This window comes from Papio anubis, chromosome 2, assembly GCF_008728515.1.
Source record: "Papio anubis isolate 15944 chromosome 2, Panubis1.0, whole genome shotgun sequence".
NCBI lineage: Eukaryota > Metazoa > Chordata > Mammalia > Primates > Cercopithecidae > Papio > Papio anubis.
The window spans coordinates 186,682,885-186,702,980 of record NC_044977.1 but is presented as its reverse complement, the minus strand read 5'-3'; the positions used below and the strand labels follow the sequence as shown (position 1 = coordinate 186,702,980).

The window sequence follows — 20,096 nt, the reverse complement described above, 5'->3', positions numbered from 1 at the left end:
CATTCAGTTAATCTTGGATGGAGTCAAGAAACATGCATTTTAATATGAGCCCCAAATGGTTCCAACATGGATACATTAAGGAATACACTTCAAGAAGGCTTGGGCAAGCTCCTAATTGAGGCTCTTTTCCCTTACAACCTGAACAATAATACAGAAAATATGGGAAGAGTTTGAAAGAATTCTCATAGGTAGCAGTTTTCCAACATTGACCCATGAAATGCCTTATTTAATTATCAAGAGCACAATATAAAAAAACAGACTTCTAGACAATGTCCAGCACCTAATGAACTGGTGTCTCTGGGGAAGGGCCTGCCTTGGGACCTTCATTGTAACATGTCCCTCAAGTTACTCTTAGATGCATGAAAGTTTTAAACCAATGCCATATAAATTGCTTATCCTTCTGCGCATATCTTTATGATTAGTTCAGTTTATTATTCATGATTTTTTCTGAACCAAAACTTTAGTTTTCCCAACCACTTCAAATCTTCAATCTGAGAGTGAATACATTGTTTCTAGAGTTCTTAATAGTTATAGGAGAAGGTAACTCTGAAATTCAGTTTTTATCATAACTGCCAAAAAGAAATTTGTTTTTCAAGGTAAATTGGGAATGTATTTTTATTTTCCACCAAGAAAAATACAAATAATGTATTTTGAAGGAAAAAAATAAAGCATTATCATAGAGTCTAGAGGACATTTAAAAAATTCTATCTTTTAAATGCTTTAAGAAGGTTTATAACATTTAAAAATGAAGCCATGTAAAATTATAATATGACAAGGTCTGATGATATATCAGACCCTTAATATAACATTTAATTAGCTGTGTGTGGGTTTTACATTAACTCCTTTTTTTTACTTGAATGTTTTATGGCCCAGATTAAATAATTCCATTGAGGTAGCTTTGTAACAGAATTAGTTCCCCTTCAATCTGACATGTATGGTTCTAGAATTGGCACTGGATCAAGTGTCAGAGTCTGGGTTGGAGACTCAACCCTGTTGATAATTGGCTGAGTGTCACTAGGAAAGTCACTTAACCTGGATAATATGTTCCTGTTCTATACTGCTTTTGGACATTTTATAAGAGTTTTTAAAAGGTTAGGCATATGAAATACAGTATAATATATAATTTAATGCCCTCAACATCCAATGAGGTTAACAATAGCATCTTTATTTTAGCTAGTAAGGGCTAGCTAAAGGCTCAGAGAGACCATGTTCAAACAGATAGGAGAGAAATAGGACTCACATCCATCTCTACTTGACTTAAAACTCATGCAACTAAGTAGACAATTTCTTATGCAATGATATATCCATTTACCCTACAATCCTGTTATTTCTATTATGGATATGCATGGCCCATGAAAAAAAATGTCTTTCTTATTATAATTTGCCTCATTGAAATGTATGGAACTGAATATCACATTCAACTGTGGCATGTCAGGTCAAGAAATAATAATATAACCTCTTAGCCTTTCTCCATACAGTAGAAGTATAGTCCATTACCTTTCTGACCCTTGTAAAACTAATGCTGAAAACTAAGACTTTTATTGCTTCCACTACACTTATATTGTTCAAGGAAATTGATACTTGCCAAAATGTAGTTCTGAGAGCACCAAAATGATCTAGCTACTCATATAATATGAGCTCATGTTTAATTTTCCATGCCTCTGCCATTAGTTCTTTCATTTCTTTTTCTTCACTAAAAAAGAAAATAATTTATAAATGAAAAATTTAATTTCTCATTTTTTTCCAAAGATATTTTACAATTTGAGATGCTGTGTCAATAAGGAATAACACTGATAGTGGATCCAAGAATCTTCTCCGTCCTGGAGCTTTGGAGCCACTTACATTACCCATTATTAACAGATTTGGAGAGAAACTGCTCTCTGTCTTCCAAGTGAAGGTCCCTGAATATACATCAAGGATGGATTACTCTTTACGAGAAGGGATATAATAGAGGACAAGGCCTTTGGGTTGTGCTAAGTCATCTTCTGCTAGATATTTAGTTAGGGTGGCCTGCCATTTTCTAATTACAAGTTTCATTGTGAGTCACATTTACTCTAGAGGACCCTCGTTCCCCCATCTTTGGAGTAGGAATCTTCTAGTTTTTTTCAGTTTCAACAGAGAAAGGATCTTCTGAGAACCTTTTCAAGAGGGGTAGTGAGATGAACCTGCTTTCTTTCTTTCTCCACTGCCCATTCACTGTCACTGACTGGGAGTCACTGACACTTACTGGGCCACAGCTCACTAACAGCCACAGCTAACGTGTTACAGGTGACTTCTCATGTAAGGTGTGGTCTCTTGCTCTTTTGGTTCTGCTCAGGAGTAGCAGACTTCGTGCTTCTTATTTTCTGACAGTAAAAGGCAAGAAGCCTCTAAAGAGTAAATGGAAGGCACCCTATTTTCTAGCTTTTTCTTTTCTAATGGAGGGTTAGGTCAGATCAGCTCAACTGTAACAGCCCAGATGTCTTCCATCTGCGGAGAGCATAAACATGCTTCAGTATGTCCTTAGAGCCAACCTGTGTCTTCCAGTTCCAGTGTTACCAGGGACACTTGAATTCCATTTGGAGATATGTTCTTCGGCTGAATACTTTAGTTATGAAGTTACAAACTAGCTGCCCTCAGGCTGACTATGGCCCACAGATATATTTTGTTTGGCTCTTTTTTTTGTTTGTTTCCTTCTTAACTTTAAGCCATCCCAAAATTGACATTATACATAAAAATCTGGATTTTTGAGATTCTCTAGAAAAAAATGGACAATATGGCAACATTGGGGCTTGATTAGTGGCAACAATCAAATGGAACTGAGTAGAAGCTGCCTTGTTTTTTTTTTTAGATGGAGCCTTGCTCTGTCGCCCAGGCTGGAGTGCAGTGGCACAATCTCGGCTCACTGCAACCTCCGCCTCCCGGGTTTAGGCAGTTCTCCTGCCTCAGCCTCCTGAGTAGCTGGGATTGCAGGCGCCTGCCATTATGCCTAGCTAAGTTTTGTATTTTTGTAGAGAGGGGGTTTCACCGTGTTGGCCAGGCTGCTCTTGAACAACTGACCTCAGGTGATCCCCCCCACTCGACCTCCCAAAGTGCTAGGATTATAGGTGTGAGCCACCACACCCGGCCTGAAGCTGACCCTTTTGAAGCAATATGTGTTCTTCAGTGCCTTAGAAGCCCAATGATCTACCTGACTTGAAAATCAAATGCCATGTGCCTTTTAGGAGTTTATGAAAATGTTGACAGAGAAGAAATAACTATCTGTGCCTATGTCCCTATTCACATCGGTTCTAGATGGAGAGGATGTAAAATATGCTGATATCTGGCCACATTTACTCTTTTTTCTTACCTTCGGATCCTTGTAGGCACTTGAATTTACTATCCCTTCTCAGAAGCCTGAATGGGAAGAGGCACCCATCTCTACGCTACCTTCCTAACAATACTGATTTTTTCATCTGTCAGTTCTAAAAATACGAGATTCTTGTAAACTTCCATTTCATTTAAGTCACGTTCTCCCTCTCTTTGGGTTGTTTTCCACATCTCTCCCACTACATGTCAGAGAGAACCAAAAAAGGCACCTTAGTTTTTCTGGTACCTAAACCAAATCTCAATTTCCTGAAATGGAAAACTCTCCAGATAAGAATACAACGATCATAGAAAGGAGAAGGGTGAGAGAGATGTAAAAATTTGTTAGTACAAATAAAATGACGTAAAAATAGAATTTTATTGATGCTAACAACGTTAGGAAGTTTAGAGAACACTAGTTTACAGTGAGACAGAGAACACCACGTATCCGTGGGTGGGTATGTTTGGTTCTTTGAGGAAAAATGTGCTGTAGGTTTTCTGTTGAGCTTCGTCCTACAGCTTCCACCAGAACCAGCTCCTCTCCATGCTGCTCCCTGGGAAGCATACGCCCTGTAAGTATCATAGCCCAAGTACACCTGACTGACTTATAACGTGAGGTCGATCAACACACTGAAAAGAAACATATTTAAATTCTTAGCTCAGTTTTAAACCCTTGGACAAGATAGAGGATCAGACTTTAGGCAACTTTCACATACTGACCTTCTAGGGCCCAAGAAGAGTGTGCTCTTCTGAGGCCATTAGAGGCAATAATTCTGGATTCAGGTCCTTCAGGTCTTTTGTCTCCTAGAAATAAACAGTTTTTAAAAATCAATAAAGTGGACAGAAATCTGATAGTCCATTAGATGATAAAAATGTCAGGTTTTCCCACAGGTTCATGACATACAGAGGGTTGGTAGAGATGGTAGCCACCACCCACCACACACAGTAATTATAGGATATAGAAGTCATTGTTATTGGATAAGTCCGTGAAATGGTGAAGAGCAAGGGCTGAGATCTGGGGAGCAGGGGGTTCCAATCTGGTGCCATTTTGTATCCATTGAGTCTCTGACTCTTGGGAAACAGGCTTACAGAGGTGCGTCTCCCACTGGGGCTGGTTATGAATCTCTGCCCGGCTCTTGTTCCTAAGGTGATTCTCTCCTTCACAGTAGGTGACACAACAGCGGCAGGTGGCAGAGGACTTCCCTCGGTGCTTGGACATTGTGCCTGGGGCTGGAGGGCTACCTGCAACCCTCTCTGAGCTCTGAAGTTCTGGGGGCTCTTTCAAACGACTTCTCCTCCTTTGAACGTGGTCCAGACTGATGTCAGACTGGGAAGAGCAGCTCTCATTCCAGCCGGAACTGGCACTCAGACTTCTCAGTGGAAGAGCCAACCGCAAAGCTTTCCAGAATTTAGAGCCAGAATGTTTGGACTTTTCTCCCTTCCAGCTCACAAAAGACACAGACTCCTTGAGCTGAAGAATGCCTGGGTGCGGGTGCTCAAGCGGACGGTACTCAACCACAATGAGCTTGGTGGCAATGGAGTTCTGGCACATGACACCCAGTTTAAACTCCAGCATGCTGATGCTCTTTTCTGTCACATAGTCAGGACTCAGGACAACAATCATCCTTCTGCTTCTCTGAATGAAATCAAAAACTGCTTCCACTGTATCTATAGAAAAACGGAAATACAGGATAATGTATAGTGAAAACTTACATATATTTTAGTTCGTTATTGTCCATCTTCCGGAGGACAGGCAGTGAATAAACACCTGAGACGACAGAATCTCAGTGCTGAATAATTTACCCAGTCAAAAAATTCTACACCACTCTTACCAATGGTTGCTAAGAATTTACTACCTTCAAGGATGTTATGGTAGTTGAGCTCAGTCTCTCTCGCCACCTGCAAAATCCTCATTGCAGTAGTCTCCTTCTTGAATGTCTTTCTTAAAACACACACACGTGTGCACACACACACACACACACACACACGGTGGGCAATTAAGTAACTACCATCAGAATATTAACCACCCTCAAAAGCAAGTCATTTCAGCTCTGTTTACAAATTATTTCTTGTTTTGATATCTTCTTCCTTGCAAATTTTATCTGGTGGTCAGATCTTGAGTCTTTAAATGTTTAAAATATTTGACAACTATTTTTATATCATTGTAGTATTTTCTTCTTATGCCTAGATTAAATATTTTCAGGATATTTCTCTTATTCCATAAATGGCATGGTCTTACGTTTCCTCTGCATGTTTACCATTTCCCTCTGGATAATGTTCAGTTTATAGATGTGTCTCCTAAGAGTAGTATTATGAACAGGAGTGAACATAATGCTCCTGACATAGTCTGATCAGCAAAGAGCAACAGGAATTATCACCTCCTAAGATTCTCAGTTACACCCTTTGATACTTAACATTTTTGGACACCACATCAGACAGTTCATAGTGGTTCATAGTATTTATCTTGTTATCAATTAAATTCTTTCTCTCTGTGTGTGTGTGTGGGAAGAATTGGAATTAAAGGGGCAAAAACAATGACGATGGGTAAGAATTTGTCAAGCAGCTAAGACTTCTGGCAAACCATACAATTCTAATGTTATCAAGGTGGATTTGGACAGATTCCAAGGGAAAGTTCTTCAAATAAATGTAATGCTTAACTCACTATGAGATTCAGGAGCTTAGAACATGCCATATCCTGAAGGAAAAAAATTCAAAATTGAATTGTAAATCCTAGCCATTTATAACTTTGAAAACATGTGCCAGAGTCACACTGTGAAGGTGAACACCTCTGCTTTTGGTCCAGGGATGAAACAGTAATGGAGAGACTTTCAGCCTTTGAAGACAGACTGAAAGTTTGCATTGGTCATTGTGAACTTGACAGGGAATAAGGGAGCTGTGCTTCTTACAGATTATTGGTTTTTTGTTTGTTTGTTTTTCAATCAGTGGATATAACATGAATTTGAAGGGAAATTGGAGAGACATGTGCTCAAGTTTTGAGAACTTTTGATTGGTTTAACCAAAAGTGCAAAAATGTTTTTAGACATTTTGTTTCATTCATTCTTAAGAGATAAATAAAAATTCTCACTTATCATTAAAATCCTTCTGTGTGTATGAGTGTGTGCACATGTGCACGTGTTTTAGTAACTCTTCAGACCCCTCTAGTCCTACTGAGAATCTTATGAGGCTGCCTCTCATAAATCAGAGAATACGAAAGTGGGACGTCTACTGCTTCTCCCGGCTCCTGAGAAATGTGAAATAACCTTAAGGCAACATGGTTAGCTTGTCAACAAAGAGAATTCATGCAAATGTGTGTGTGCGTGTGATGTGATGTTTCACTTCAAAATAGTCACCTTAGGAAAATGTATGTTTTTGCCAATAGGAATATTGTTGTTTAAAATACAACATTGTTCCAGATCTTCTTAAAACATGTCTTTTGAGTCTGTTGCTCTTTTTTCTTTCATTGGTACTCCATCCAGAAAGTAAGAAAATTTAGATTTGAAAAAGGACAATGCTAAGTGCAGATAAGAGTGGTGGAATTTTAGACAATGAGGAACAAATGTAGAAGACGCTTCTCAGAAAGGTCTTGGGCTATACTGAAGGATCTTCACTTGATACTGTAAGGGAAGTTGCATACTTTATGGCATATTTTAAAAATACCTTCCATATTGTCAAAACTTCATATTTGAAGATAGGAGCTATTATTTTTTAATGCTAAAGTTTACTTGGAGAAGGAGTAGTAATTTAGCCCGTTTATTCTATTTGGCTCAAAAAATGAGGTATGGCCATATAATAATGAGATCAGTTTTCTTTTGTGGTACCAAATTGGCTTTGAAGTCATGTTGTATGACTGAGAACTCTTCAATACTCAAGAATGCTTTTGCCTGTAAAAGTCATAATTTCCATGGAGTTCACTCAGAAGAAAACTAGGACTGTAATTTTTTTTTCTCCTCTGGATGAGTTATTAGTAGATAAAAGAACAGCAAACTTCTGTCTCTTTCATTTTCTCTCTGAAAACTTGAAGTCTAGAAAAAAGGAAATATTTAACTTGGAAACTGGCTGTGGTTTCAAATATTGCTTTCTCCATTTATCTCTATTTTTATTTTAATATCTTTTGAGTCCTAGTTCATCCATCTATAAAATGCATATGATAAACTTGTAGGACTGATAAACAAATTAGATTCCTACATGTAAATTTCTAGCACACAGTACACATTGCATAAATCACAGAGAAATAACATAGACTAGTTGCTAAATGCATCTCTCATACCATTTTGTGCATTTACTTGCATTAAAGAGCTAGTGACGTCAGTATATAATGGAAAAAATATCTTGAGAGTTTAAGGAAGGTTAATCACAGCCAGGTAGATCATATGCAAAATGCTGAAGTTGAATCTTCCAAAGAGTCACCAGTATGTTCTAATAGGTCACTTAACATGTTCAGGGTTGGAAACAATTTCAGACTCAAAGCCACTTATCCAATGCAAAAAACTCATATACAAAATCTCAATGAAAATCTATCAAATAACTGCTTGTATACCTCTGGTAATGGCAGACCTATATTTCCAAAGATAGTGAATTCCATCAGTGTCGAATTCTGCTTTATAGCTATTTTCTAACTGAGAAGAAATCTGTTTCCTTGGAACTTTGATCTATTGATCCTAAGCCTACACTTTCGGGACTGGTTTGCAAGAGGAAAATTAATTCTTCAGTAGAAAAATTTTTACTAAGCTAACCAATTCTGAGTATGTTATGGGTGGGGCTCAGTAAAATGAACAAATAGGATTTTTTTTTTTTCCTGAAGTCTCGCTTTGTCACCAGGCTGCAGTATAGTGGTGCAATCTCAGCTCACTGCAATCTCCGCCTCCCAGGTTCAAGTGATTCCCCTGCCTTAGCCTCCTGAGTAGCTGGGACTACAGGTGCACACCACAATGCCTGGTTAATTTTTTGTATTTTAGTACAGACAGGGTTTCACCATGTTGACCAGGATGGTCTCGATCTCCTGACCTCTTGATCCGTCCGCCTCTGCCTCCCAAAGTGCTGGGATTACAGCGTGAGCCAATGCGCCCGGCCAGGGATTTTTTTAAAAGCAAAAAGGCATTCCTATCACTATGGACTTGTATTATTAACTGAAAATAAAATATGTTTCCAAATATTCATCACTGATTTATTCAAAATTTGTGACAGAAATGCATCTTTGATTCAAATGATCAATTAATTGAAGTCATGACATTATTTTTATTTTATCTATTTCCAAAGCAACTACCATGGGATTGCATTAAAGCCTATTAGACGAAAAAGAGTCCTGTAAGCTACCTAAGTTCCAAGTTGAGTAAAAAGGAATAAGCTTGTTTTCCTTTGTTTTAAAATAATCTTTCTCTCCTTTTTCTCTGTCTCTCCGTATCTCTCCGTCTTTCTGACGGTCTTTCTGTCTCTCTGCACATGCACATACACATACATATACACACATAAACACATATATACCCACAAAATATGTCCTAGTATTCTGGAGCAATTCATTTTACCTAAGTAACTTTTACTTACATGTAAAGAAAATGTTCTTGATATGAAGTTCCCATTTTGCTCAGATTTATCTCAGAATGAAACTTAACTAATGTGACTCAGATTTCTTTGTGAGTATAATAATCAATTCTTTCTGTTTTCATTTATGACCAAATGTGAAAATAAAGACATAAAACACATGCACAAAATAAAATTCAAAGCTGAAAATAAATGGTTTATTTTTAACATAAGTAAATTTACAAATCAAATGAAAAATGAAAAATACAAAAGTTCATGAATGAAATAAAAAAGACACTCAAAATATTAAAACCTATGGAAAGAAAATAAGTAATTAACGAATGATGTTTTTGTTTCCCAATACAATGGAGTGATTTTTTTATTAGAATCCTTGGGAATCATCTAAGTTACAATACAGAAGAGAATTAAACAAATGTTGTATGATTTTGTAATTAGATACTGTACATATCACAGTTCTTTGTTAACCTGGGCATGGAAGGTCCTTATAGCATCTATTGAAAACTATTAAGTTTTTTTTTAAAAAATGTGAGACATGGTTTGTTCTTGTTCTCTAAATTACAAGTATGTTTCCCCATTTCCCTCAAATGTTCTCTATTGGCCATCTTCTGGAACATTAAAAAAAATCTTGAAACAAATTCTCTTGCAATGATACATATCACTTAAACTTGATATGCTTTATATTACAGCATTTGTAAAATTAAGTACCAAAGGCAGGAATATAAATAGAAAACACATCAAGGCATTTCTAGAGGTGCCCAACAGCATTTGGGATAAATATGGAAACCAAAAGTGCAAAAGGAATGCAGCATTGGCAAGAGAATCGTCCTTTGGTGACTAGACTATTCCCTGTTTGCCTAAAGCTTATGTAAGAATTGATATTCAAAGCTGATCTGGAATAAGCTCTTTTCTGGTCTAGTAAGTGAAGGGTTAATAGAGGGAGTAATTATGGTTTCTAATAAGGAAAAATATTAATAAGGCTAAAAAAATTAGATCCAAGAATGACCTACTTTTCTACTTTTTTCATCCAAGTGAAACTTTTTTCAATTTAAAATAATCAATAACACTTATATAGGGAAATGATTTATTATGAACTTCAATAGTGATGAAGGGCACTTAAATATAGGATATAATTTTACATTCGTTCATCAACATTCATGCTACTGGGATAAGGGCTTTCTTAAATTATGAATTATTGTGTTTCACAGGATACCAAGACTCATTTACAGTTATATTTGTTTCCTTTATCACTCAACAGTTCAAATAGTTGAGCACTGAGATGAACATAGCTTAGTTTCTAAATGTGTCTGCTGGGAATAGAGTAGGAAATCAATTAATGCCCGATGGCCGGCTACTGCTTAGCAGTGACCATGGAGGCTCTGTGCACAGCAAATTCCACTGCAACCCAGAAAAACTGTAGCAATAGTTAAGTTATTCATATAAACTTAGGGAAGGCAAGAACTATGACAACTACCACTCTGTGAGCTGTGAATTAACAAATAATATGTACAGAAAACACTGACACAAAAACATTGTAGTGAAAACATAATTTAAAAACTGGACAAGAGTTCCAGTGGCTTTTAATATTGTACCCATAGCTATTTAAAGTCATATACATACACATACACACATACACACACACAAATTATATATATGTATATATATATATTTCATGTGCATGTGGATTTATATACACAGATATATGTAATGTATGTGTGTGGATATGCATAGATATATAATTTGTGTTTGTAGAGATATAAGATATATATCTCATATACACATGTGTGTATATATATGTATAATCTACATGTAACATAGATATTTACCGCTCTGTAAACTCTGCACTTAGTTTTCCAAGTCTTAAAAACAGCAAAATATGACTGAAAACAAACAAAACAACTTTCACTGACAGTGGCTTTTCATACTGACTTATTTGGAGCAAGCATATTTCCTGCACTAGTGAGTAGATGACAGGATATACAGTTAATTCTCTTAGAATATTAATGCCAAAAGCGACTCTCAAGGTCACTAAGTCTGACCTCCACACTTCACAATGGAGCAACCAAAACAAATGAGAAAAAACTGCTTTCCCAGTATTCACATTAGCAAGATTAAGACTTAAAAGACAAATTGTCAAACATCCTTTTCTGTGTTCTTTCCACGAGTCAGAAAAATGCCCTAAAAGAGTTTTTCTGTTACTTCCCTCTCTATAGCACCATTAAGGGGTTTTCTTTCAGACTCAACCAAGTGTGAAGCCACCTGCAAACTCTAAAGGACCAATGCGATATAAGCAGATAGGGAGAAGGAATAAAAAATGGGGGTTGACCTGCAGATAATCAGGAATTGACTGGAGCAAAAACAAGAATTAAGAAATATTTTTCAAGTTCACATATATTACACAAATGACCTGAGATGAGGGCAAGGGTGGTATAGAAGACAAGTCCTTTAAATCAATTAAAAGAAACATTTTCAGTTACACTGCTTTGTATCATCCTAAGTGGATGTCAGTCTTGCTGTGGTTATGTATTACACAGCCGAATGAGGAAAAAAGTTCATTATCCTCAGCTCAAATGCAGGCCTTGATTATCTTTTCAACGGACGAGTAAAAATAAGATAAAAAGGAAACTATACTCGGAAACGCATGACCCTGTCAACAGTGACTTATTTTAAAGGCATATTTAAATTCATAGGAAAGGCTGCTCCATATGTTAGGATTTTAAAAAGAATAGAGACATAAAAACAGGGATAGACAATGTAGAAGGGGAAAGTCGCATTGAACAAGTCTTTGCCTGCAAAGAACACAGTGGCATCACAGACTGGTGACAGAACGTTGATAATATCATTCTAAACTTTAGTATTGCCTGAGGAAGCGGAATAGTCAGCCACACAGTCACCCTAAATTTATCCCTAGTGGGAGGCTTAGACCATCATTTTTGCCTAAGAAACCATAAACTGCGAAATGGGGGGACTCTTTCTTCCTGGAGTACCCCTTGTTGTTTTTACCCTTTTCATTATTCCTTTCATACATTTTTCAGAGATGAATACGAGAGGCCCTGCTCATCACTGCTAGACCGCCTGGGACTTTTCTTCACTGGCATGGCCACCTGCAGCTGCTTCCAGAACCTGCCCTGTGGATACTTGGATTTTTCCCCTTTCCATTTAATGACCGTGAGCACCGTCTTAGCCCTCTTCAGCTCTTTCACCTTCGTTTCCTTCACAGCTTTGTACTGCACTAAAATGACGTTGATGTTGCCCTGAGAGGCCATATTTTCTAGGCCAGCCTTGAGCTCCAGCAGGGCTTGAGTTCCCTGGAGCACGTAGTTGGGGCTTAGAACAACCAGGAGGCGTCTGCTTTTCTGAATGAAGCTCAAGGTCTCATCTGTGACAACTGGGAAAGAAAACAACCATGGGGATTAGTGTTGGCCAAAAACTCCCCAAAAGCATTGGGGTGTGAGGAACAAATGTAGGGAACTTAGGGTACCAGCCTAAGAACTGAGGTGAAACTTTTTACCAGCAAAAATTTGAACAACTTAATCCTTATACCTGCAAACTCTGTCCGTTAAATACCACTGTCTTCAGGGAAACCAGAAACCATATACACGTATTTCTAAAAAGAATTCCAAACAGGCAGGAAGCCAAAATGTAGTGTATTGTTGTGACCTTGATCTTCAAAAGCAATACTTGAGACAAAAGAAGGAGACACATTATACTGAAATCAGTTTCTTCAATGTGTGTGGCACCTTATGGTCTAGCCACATCAGCTCATGAGCCCTTTCTTCCCCAGAGAAACCCATGCATAAACTCTCTAGAACCAAATGGACATTCAAAAAGATATATGTTATATAATCAAAACAATAGAATTTTATTTTTTGCTAGGACAAGACAACAAAGGGAAGGACCTTCATCTTCTGAAAGTCCCTCTCTATTGTTGGATACCTCTCTGACTCTAATATCACTGTCTTTGGAATAGAAGCTTAAAAAAGTCTAGCCAACTGAATGACATTTTGGCTGGTAACACAACTTCAGGTTGGCTTTCTACTTTTTTCTGCTCTGGAGCTTAAATTAATTGCTGGATCTTTCTCCTCAAACTCCTATCATTACTATAAAGCCTTGTGTTTCGGCAGCTGCTGGATGATGTGTCTACTTGCACTAACAGGGAAATGCTTTCTTCAAGGAAAAAATAAGAAAAAGCAGGAAAAATGGAAATGCAATGTAATTTTATTCTGCTGTCAAGGGCCCTGATTAGTTCCTGTCACTAAATTCTCGGAACCAATCCATCTCCTCACAGTTGCTTATCCAGGATTGCATAGTCCTTTACCTGCGTTTCAGATGGTTGCCAACTCTAGGTAACTTACTAGAATTGTGGAAACTTATATACATGTCTTGCTATATTCCTTCATGAAGTCATTTTGCTCCTTAATCTTCTCAGGCTCAGAAACAGTAGGGAAAGTCTTGCAATTAAAATCTAGCATGCACTGCCTGGAGGAGAATCCAGGAATGATTGTGTGTTCCAAGCAGTGGCACTGGAGGCTGAGCATGTGTAAGCATGGGAAGAGACCCAGAGTCAAAGAAGATTGGGTAAGAGCAGCAGGGAGAATAAAAAAGGGTGCAAAAGCTAATTAACAAAAGCAAGATTTAGAGTAATTATGTAGAATGTGAATTCTTTAAAGAATTATCAACCCCTATTGGACGGTCTTACCCAGTTCCATGGTAGATAAGAATTTATTGAACGGCTGTATGAACAAACAAATGGGTGAATGAATGATTGGGGAAATTAAGCATTAGAATGAGTGGAATTTATCCTTTGACTGTATAATTAAGTCATAACTTTCTAGAAAAATTATACTGAAAGAAATGCCTTGTGATGGACTTTTGGATGATGACTGGGAAGATAAAATAACTGATCCAACTAAATCGAAATGAGAATAAAATTTCAAGTCTATCTCAATTATCCATAAAATATTTTTAAAAAACTGTTAAATGATGAATGTGAACAGGATTTTAGAGGAATAAAATAGATTTGTCAAGCTTACGATTAGATATATTACAAGCAATTCAACAGGACAAAGTTTAACAGTGGGGTTGGGAATGTAACATATATTTATTAAAAAGACACCAATGAAAAATTACTGTGTGTGTTACTGTGTGGATCTAAAAAGGAGTTGTACTTTTATTTTAACACATTCAAGAATTTAAGCATTTCTTTTTTTCTTTTTTTAAACCTTCTAGTTACACTGGCTCTTATAAAATTTTAAAGTAACCCTCAAATGTATAAGCTGACAGGAAGAAGAAACAGACCCAAGGAAAAGGGGAATTGAGTAGCACTATTTTGCTTGAAAAGAAAAGTGATGGGGAAAAAAAAGAGCAAATGCCATAGGAAAATACTGTAATTATTATCAGTGAATCACATATGGAAAAATTCGACACACACTCTTCTGCTACTCAGTTTTAGTAAAACCAAGTAAACCTCTGTCTTTCCAAAAACAAAACAAATCGAAACACTTCTAGACAAACCACTGCAGATTAGCCTAACCTGAAAAACCTGAATGTGAATAAACAGGCTGTTTAAAGCTACGGCCCTTTAATAGAGCTCTAATTCACTGTGCCTCCACACTTTTCCGACATGCAGCTCTGAAAGATTACAAGGGAAAATATTTTAATACCATAAACTGAGTTGAATAGTATACATCTTCCAATGTAGTTTTATTTCTAGAGGAGTCTGTTACATCAAAGAGCATCGGACATTAAATATCCAAAGATGCTGTGCCACGACTCTCGCCCATAATGCAAAACTAATGATTCTCTATGCCTTTCAAGGTAGCATCATTTGTACTCATCTGAAATACCTACTTCCCCCAGGCAGACTGTCTCGGTCAAAGATGCATAGCTTGTATCCAAATTCATTCTCCAAAACTCCACGGAGGGTCAGTAACACAAATTCTTCTTCTTCAGCATTCCTTGCATAGGATACATAAATATCATACTCTTTCCCATCTAGCAAAAGGAACACAGATACAATGCAAATTAGGAAAGTTTCTTAATACCATTACATTTTTTTCTTAAATCTAACTTCTGCACATTAGACATTTTCATTATGAGACAGATTCCAGTGCGATTTTCTACTTGCAACAAGTCTCCAGGCAAAACGACTATTTGAAGGTATAATTTTGAATGTTATCTGATATATCCTCAACTCTCATCTTACAGGTTGCTTTATAGTGGAAAAAGAGTGAGGTTTGTCCCATTCAACTGTAAATTAACAAAGCCAGAAGGTAAATCATAGGGACTGGCAATTAATACTGTACAGAAAATTTCAACTTCCCGTCCAAGCATATTACTCATTAATACATTAAAATTACAAATTGAGCAAAACTTTGTGAAACTGCCTGAATTATTTATATCTGAAAAGAACTAAAATTAAAAATATAATTAGATTTAATGGACCGATCGTTCACAAAGTTGCTTAATTAGAAAAATCACGTCTCATTAAAAACTATCGATTCTGTGTTTCTTCCATAAGCCTACTGAATTCAAATCTTTATGGTGTGGACCTACGAATTTGTATGTTTAAATGCTCTATTCTTTTCACTAGGCAAATCTGCACTAGAGCCGTGCTTTTTAAATGTCAACGTACACATGAATCACTTGGGAATATGGTTTAAATGTAGATTCTGAGTCAGTAGCGGCTAGGTCTAAGATCCTTCTTCTACTCAGCTACACATGATGTTGCTGCTGGTTCACAGATCGCTGTCTGAGTACAAGGAGTGTGGATCAGCACTGTCCAATACAGCAGCCGTGAGCCACGAGTCTATTGCTCACCGAAATGTGGCTGGTTTGAATTGAGATGTGCTTTGAGGATACAGTAGAATACATTTCACATTTTGAACATTTTTAGTACGAAAAAAAGACTGTCAAATATCTCATTAACTTTTTAATATTAATTGCGTGCTAAAAAATAGTATTACAAACATATTTAGTCAATTCATTATTTTTATGTGTTTCTTTTTACTTTTACACCTGTGGTCACTGGGAAATTTTAAGAAGATAAGTGGCTCGCATTATATTTCTATTTGGACACTGTCAATTTAGAGCAACTCACTAATTAATCCAAGAAAACAGAATAATCATCTTTGGAAAGATTTTTAATAGCAAGGGCTGAAATTAAAGTTAGCCTGCTTAAATCTTCCAGTTAATTTAGGTTTTTCAAATCAATAGGTTTTCTTTTTTTTTCCCCAACGTATTTTCTAAAGATGACAGTACAAGAGGTTTATGTCAAATTTCTGTTACTTACCTAAAATGGTTTCATCTGTTCCAAAATGAGCCCGGTAAAAAAGGACCATCTCCAGCCAGTAAACATGGTAAACAACAATGAGAATCACCACTAGCAGGACTGTGGCTCCAAAACCACAAGCCAGTTCCACTGTGTATCTTGGAGCCGGCACTGGAACGAACAACAAAGAAACAGAATTGATTTCTGTGTGGTGACCACAGTGACCCATCATCCCGGCAAATGGCTGGATAAGCCCAGCAGCTTAGCTATGCGCCTGCCTATGTATGAACAATCAGAGACAACATTGTAGAGTTTAAGCACTATTTTAAAATACCAGACTTTGTTCTACCTATCTTTTTGTTTCCAGCACCTGGCACAGAAAGTGTTTTGTATTTGAATAGTCTTTGATGATCTATAAATGAAAATAGAACCGTAACATCAGGAAGGGCTTAGAAGGTCATCTAATTCAAGTCACAATTTGACACCTAAATCTCCTTAAAAATAGTTTTGAAAATTATCACTCCATCCTCTGTCCATGTCTTGGGATGGAGTTCTCATTGCTACCTGAAGAAGTCCATGGCATTGGTAGAATTTTAATTGCTGATGCAGCTGATTTGAGTAAAAACCTTAATGTTTTTCCATTAGTTTTCGTTTCCTTCTCTTGTCTCGTGTAGTATGAAAGGAACTTAATTATCTTTCCTTTCTACTTGGAAATAGGCCTCAAAAACATTATTTTCACTGTGCAGAAGCAGAGGATATCCACCAAATGCTGGATATGCTTGGTTCTGGAAGTGATCTCCCACGCTCACAGTTCTTCAGTACATATTCTAGAGATGAACTTGCAATATCTGGTGATACACAGACTTCCGCATTTATCTACTTATTTTTTATATTATAGGCACCTCTGCAGTTTCTTTGGAAGTATCAGAAATAGAGTGAGGTAATTCTCAATTACTTAAAAACCAGATCTTAACTCATTAGCCCTATAATCAAGGTCTGTCGCAACCAAATTACTAACCACCTTCCTTCCTTTCTTATTTACCATTGCTTTTTCATCAAAAACATCAGGAAGATTTAATATGATGCCTTTTTCTCATGCTGTGACTTCTGGCTGGAAGTCCTTTCTCTTTTTAGTTTCCAAGTCCATGTTCGAATGTCATTATTTTACATAAGCTTTAATAGAATAAAATTTTTATTGCAACCTGGCTCTCCCTTGTAGAAATTCTTACTCTTCCCTTTGTTTATCATTTGATTACAGCATTACTTATTATATTGTAATTTGTCTACAGGCCAGCTTCTTCACTCCCTCTCATTCCCCATAAACTATACCTTTACAGTCTTTCAGGTACAGATTATGTCTTTTTCATCCATGATATCCCTAGAATGCCTACTATCTCAATGCACATTTCCAGATACAAGATTTTACACTTCTGGGGTATTTAGAAGTCTATTACTAAATTATGTTTCACAATTTTGTTTAGTTGATTTCTTAGCTTGTGATAATGAAGTTTAAGTATTTGAAGGAGGAACAGTGTATTTACTGGATCTGAAGCAGGAGTGACTTAAATTGTGTATTAGTCAATTTGATTATTATTTATTGACATCTACCATTTGCCAGAAACTTCTGGGGATCCAACGGTAAATAAGACGGAAAGGGTCTCTGCCCTTTTGTGGCTAATATTCTAATTCAGGGCAGTAAATATGTAAAGAAATAAATCAGCTGGTTAATTTTAAATAGCGATTAGTGCTATAAGAGAAACAAACCATGGTAATGTGATAGAGATAATTGAAGGGTGGGACTGGAGCAAGGGAGGTGTACTGTATAACACGGTGAGGGAAGGCTTCTGTAAGCACCTAGAACACTGTAGATGAGACACAGCTTAGAAGAATCTCATTCAAAGCTGGGATTGCTATAGAGGCTCCCTGACTCCAAAGTGCAGGGATCCTTGAACACCATCACGATGAAGCTCAATTATTGATCATACAACAGTTGTAATAAAATCACGTTTATGAACCTTGACAGCTTGTTTGGAGGTCTAGCAGGGGAGCACAGCTACCCTTACACCCTTGACAAACACCACTACCCCTCTATTGTGGATGGTCGTCCTCTTCTACTGAGGGCACAGCTTTGGGAAGGAGTCACGTGGAGCAGTGAGGGAGGAAGGGGACACCGGCCTCGCTAGCCAGATCAGCTGAATCTACCCTGGTGATTAATGGGGTGACAGATGTTACAGCCAGATCAGCTTCACATCTATGAAATCATTTTTTAAAAAGGTACCTCTTCAAAGCAGAAAATGGCAAGCAGCCTGGAGCTGAAACTGAAGTTCTCTTATTAAAGGGCAAATCACAGAGTTTTGATTTTATTACCCTAAACTGAGGATATTAATCCTGCCACAGGTATAGCATGGGACTTAGCAGTGCAAAATTATTATCAGGTACTCTTGTACTCCTTCCATGAATAATGGCACCTTAAAATACGAAAACTCCATCATAAATTCCAGAAGGTATGATAGTGCAGTTGCTGAAAATTTACTAAGATCTATTTGGATAGCTGGCATGAAAATCACTGCGTCCTTGGTATTTCTCAGTACTTTATGTTAACAGTACAATAGGGTAATTTCCACTGTTACTTTCATTATTTGTTCAGTTATTTTGGCTCCCTCTGGATGAACATTTTGTAATGGGGGTGGAGGTTGTTGTTGGCTGCACTTACCTGAAATAGATTTTTTTAAAATGCCAGTAAGAGAGCTTGCTTAATGACCGAGAGATCAATTACCCTCATAAATTTCCCTCTGCCCCATTCGTTTTACTACTGCCCATTTTATTTCTAATGGGGCATTTTAATTCTGTTTTGTGTCATACAGTCATGTGTCATATTTACAGATTGTATTTTGTAGAGCTATCTTGATAACAAGGAGTCACTAATGCTACTTAACATATCGAACTCTTAAATAATCTACTAGCTGGATTTTCTAAATAGCTTAAGTCACATGCAAGAAGTTCTCTACAGGGCTTTCAGGTAAAGCAGTGCTGGCTTACAGGGAACGAGTGACCCTTAGACTATATTTGCTGACTGCCTAGCTGGACCCTCAGGTGTTTTGACAAAAAGATTTCGCTCCGATGCAATCCCAGATTAAAGAATTTCCTATCAGAAAGATGTGATGCAATATGACCAAACTGGACTCCTAAGCTCCTTCTCTCATTGATTTTACTAACAATCTGATTCAGGATGTAGCCAAATTTAGCTACTTGCTTGTTGTTACTTCTTGAATCGGAATTTTTTCCATCATTTTTGGAGTTCCATGTAAATAACTGGCTTCAAAGCCCAAATTTCCAAGTAACCACCTTGGTTAGCTCTTGGTGTTTTCCCTGTTTTGAGTTCTTGCTCTACGATCATGTTTCTTCTAGGAAATCTGAATGATTTTCGTCATCTTTATTATTGCAGTTGGAGCCTTGCTGTCCACTGCATGTTCCAACTAAATGCCAGCTGCTTGCACTTCCAAGTGTCCCCTGCCATAGAACCCATGGCTAGTCCATGCTAAATTGTTGGGACTGATGGATAATTTTTGGAACTATGGTAATGGCCATTCCCCTGAGTTGTAAACAAAGGGAATGCTTTATTAAAATTATGATAAACCAGAGACCTATGACTAAACTGACTAGCAGATGTTACTGATTTGGCTATTATAGTGTGTTAAAACGTGCACTTTGGACTTCAGTTTCTGTTCTTAGAGGAGTAACTAGTACTGAGTACTGGACTAGCCTTCCTTCCATATCTAAAATACAGTTTGTAAAAAAGTTGGACAACTGGTAACACAGGAATGTGATCTGTGAGAGAAAAAGACAAAAAAAGGTAAAGCCCACGATCACTCTGGCTTTTTTTTTTTTTTTTTTGAGACGGAGTCTTGCTCTGTCACCCAGGCTGGAGTGCAGTGGCGCGATCTCGGCTCACTGCAAGCTCCGCCTC

General features: G+C 37.3%; 1 protein-coding gene across 10 annotated transcripts in view; it reads right to left on the bottom strand.

Moving 5' to 3' along the window:
- Positions 1-1,144: 1,144 nt before the first annotated feature.
- IL1RAP (interleukin 1 receptor accessory protein) overlaps positions 1,145-20,096 on the bottom strand; it is a 147,597-nt gene continuing 128,645 nt past the window's right edge. For 6 of the 10 annotated variants that reach the window (XM_031663869.1, XM_031663871.1, XM_031663870.1 and 3 more), the window contains 3 exons: positions 16,151-16,300; positions 14,710-14,853; positions 1,145-4,992 (listed from right to left, as the gene is read on the bottom strand). In XM_031663869.1, coding sequence (XP_031519729.1) covers positions 4,274-4,992; positions 14,710-14,853; positions 16,151-16,300 — 1,013 coding nt within the window. In that variant the 3' untranslated portion in view covers positions 1,145-4,273. Of the gene's footprint in view, positions 4,993-9,032; positions 12,248-14,709; positions 14,854-16,150; positions 16,301-20,096 lie in introns of those variants that run through there. The other 4 variants (XM_031663876.1, XM_031663877.1, XR_004182356.1 and 1 more) reach the window with 3 other exon arrangements.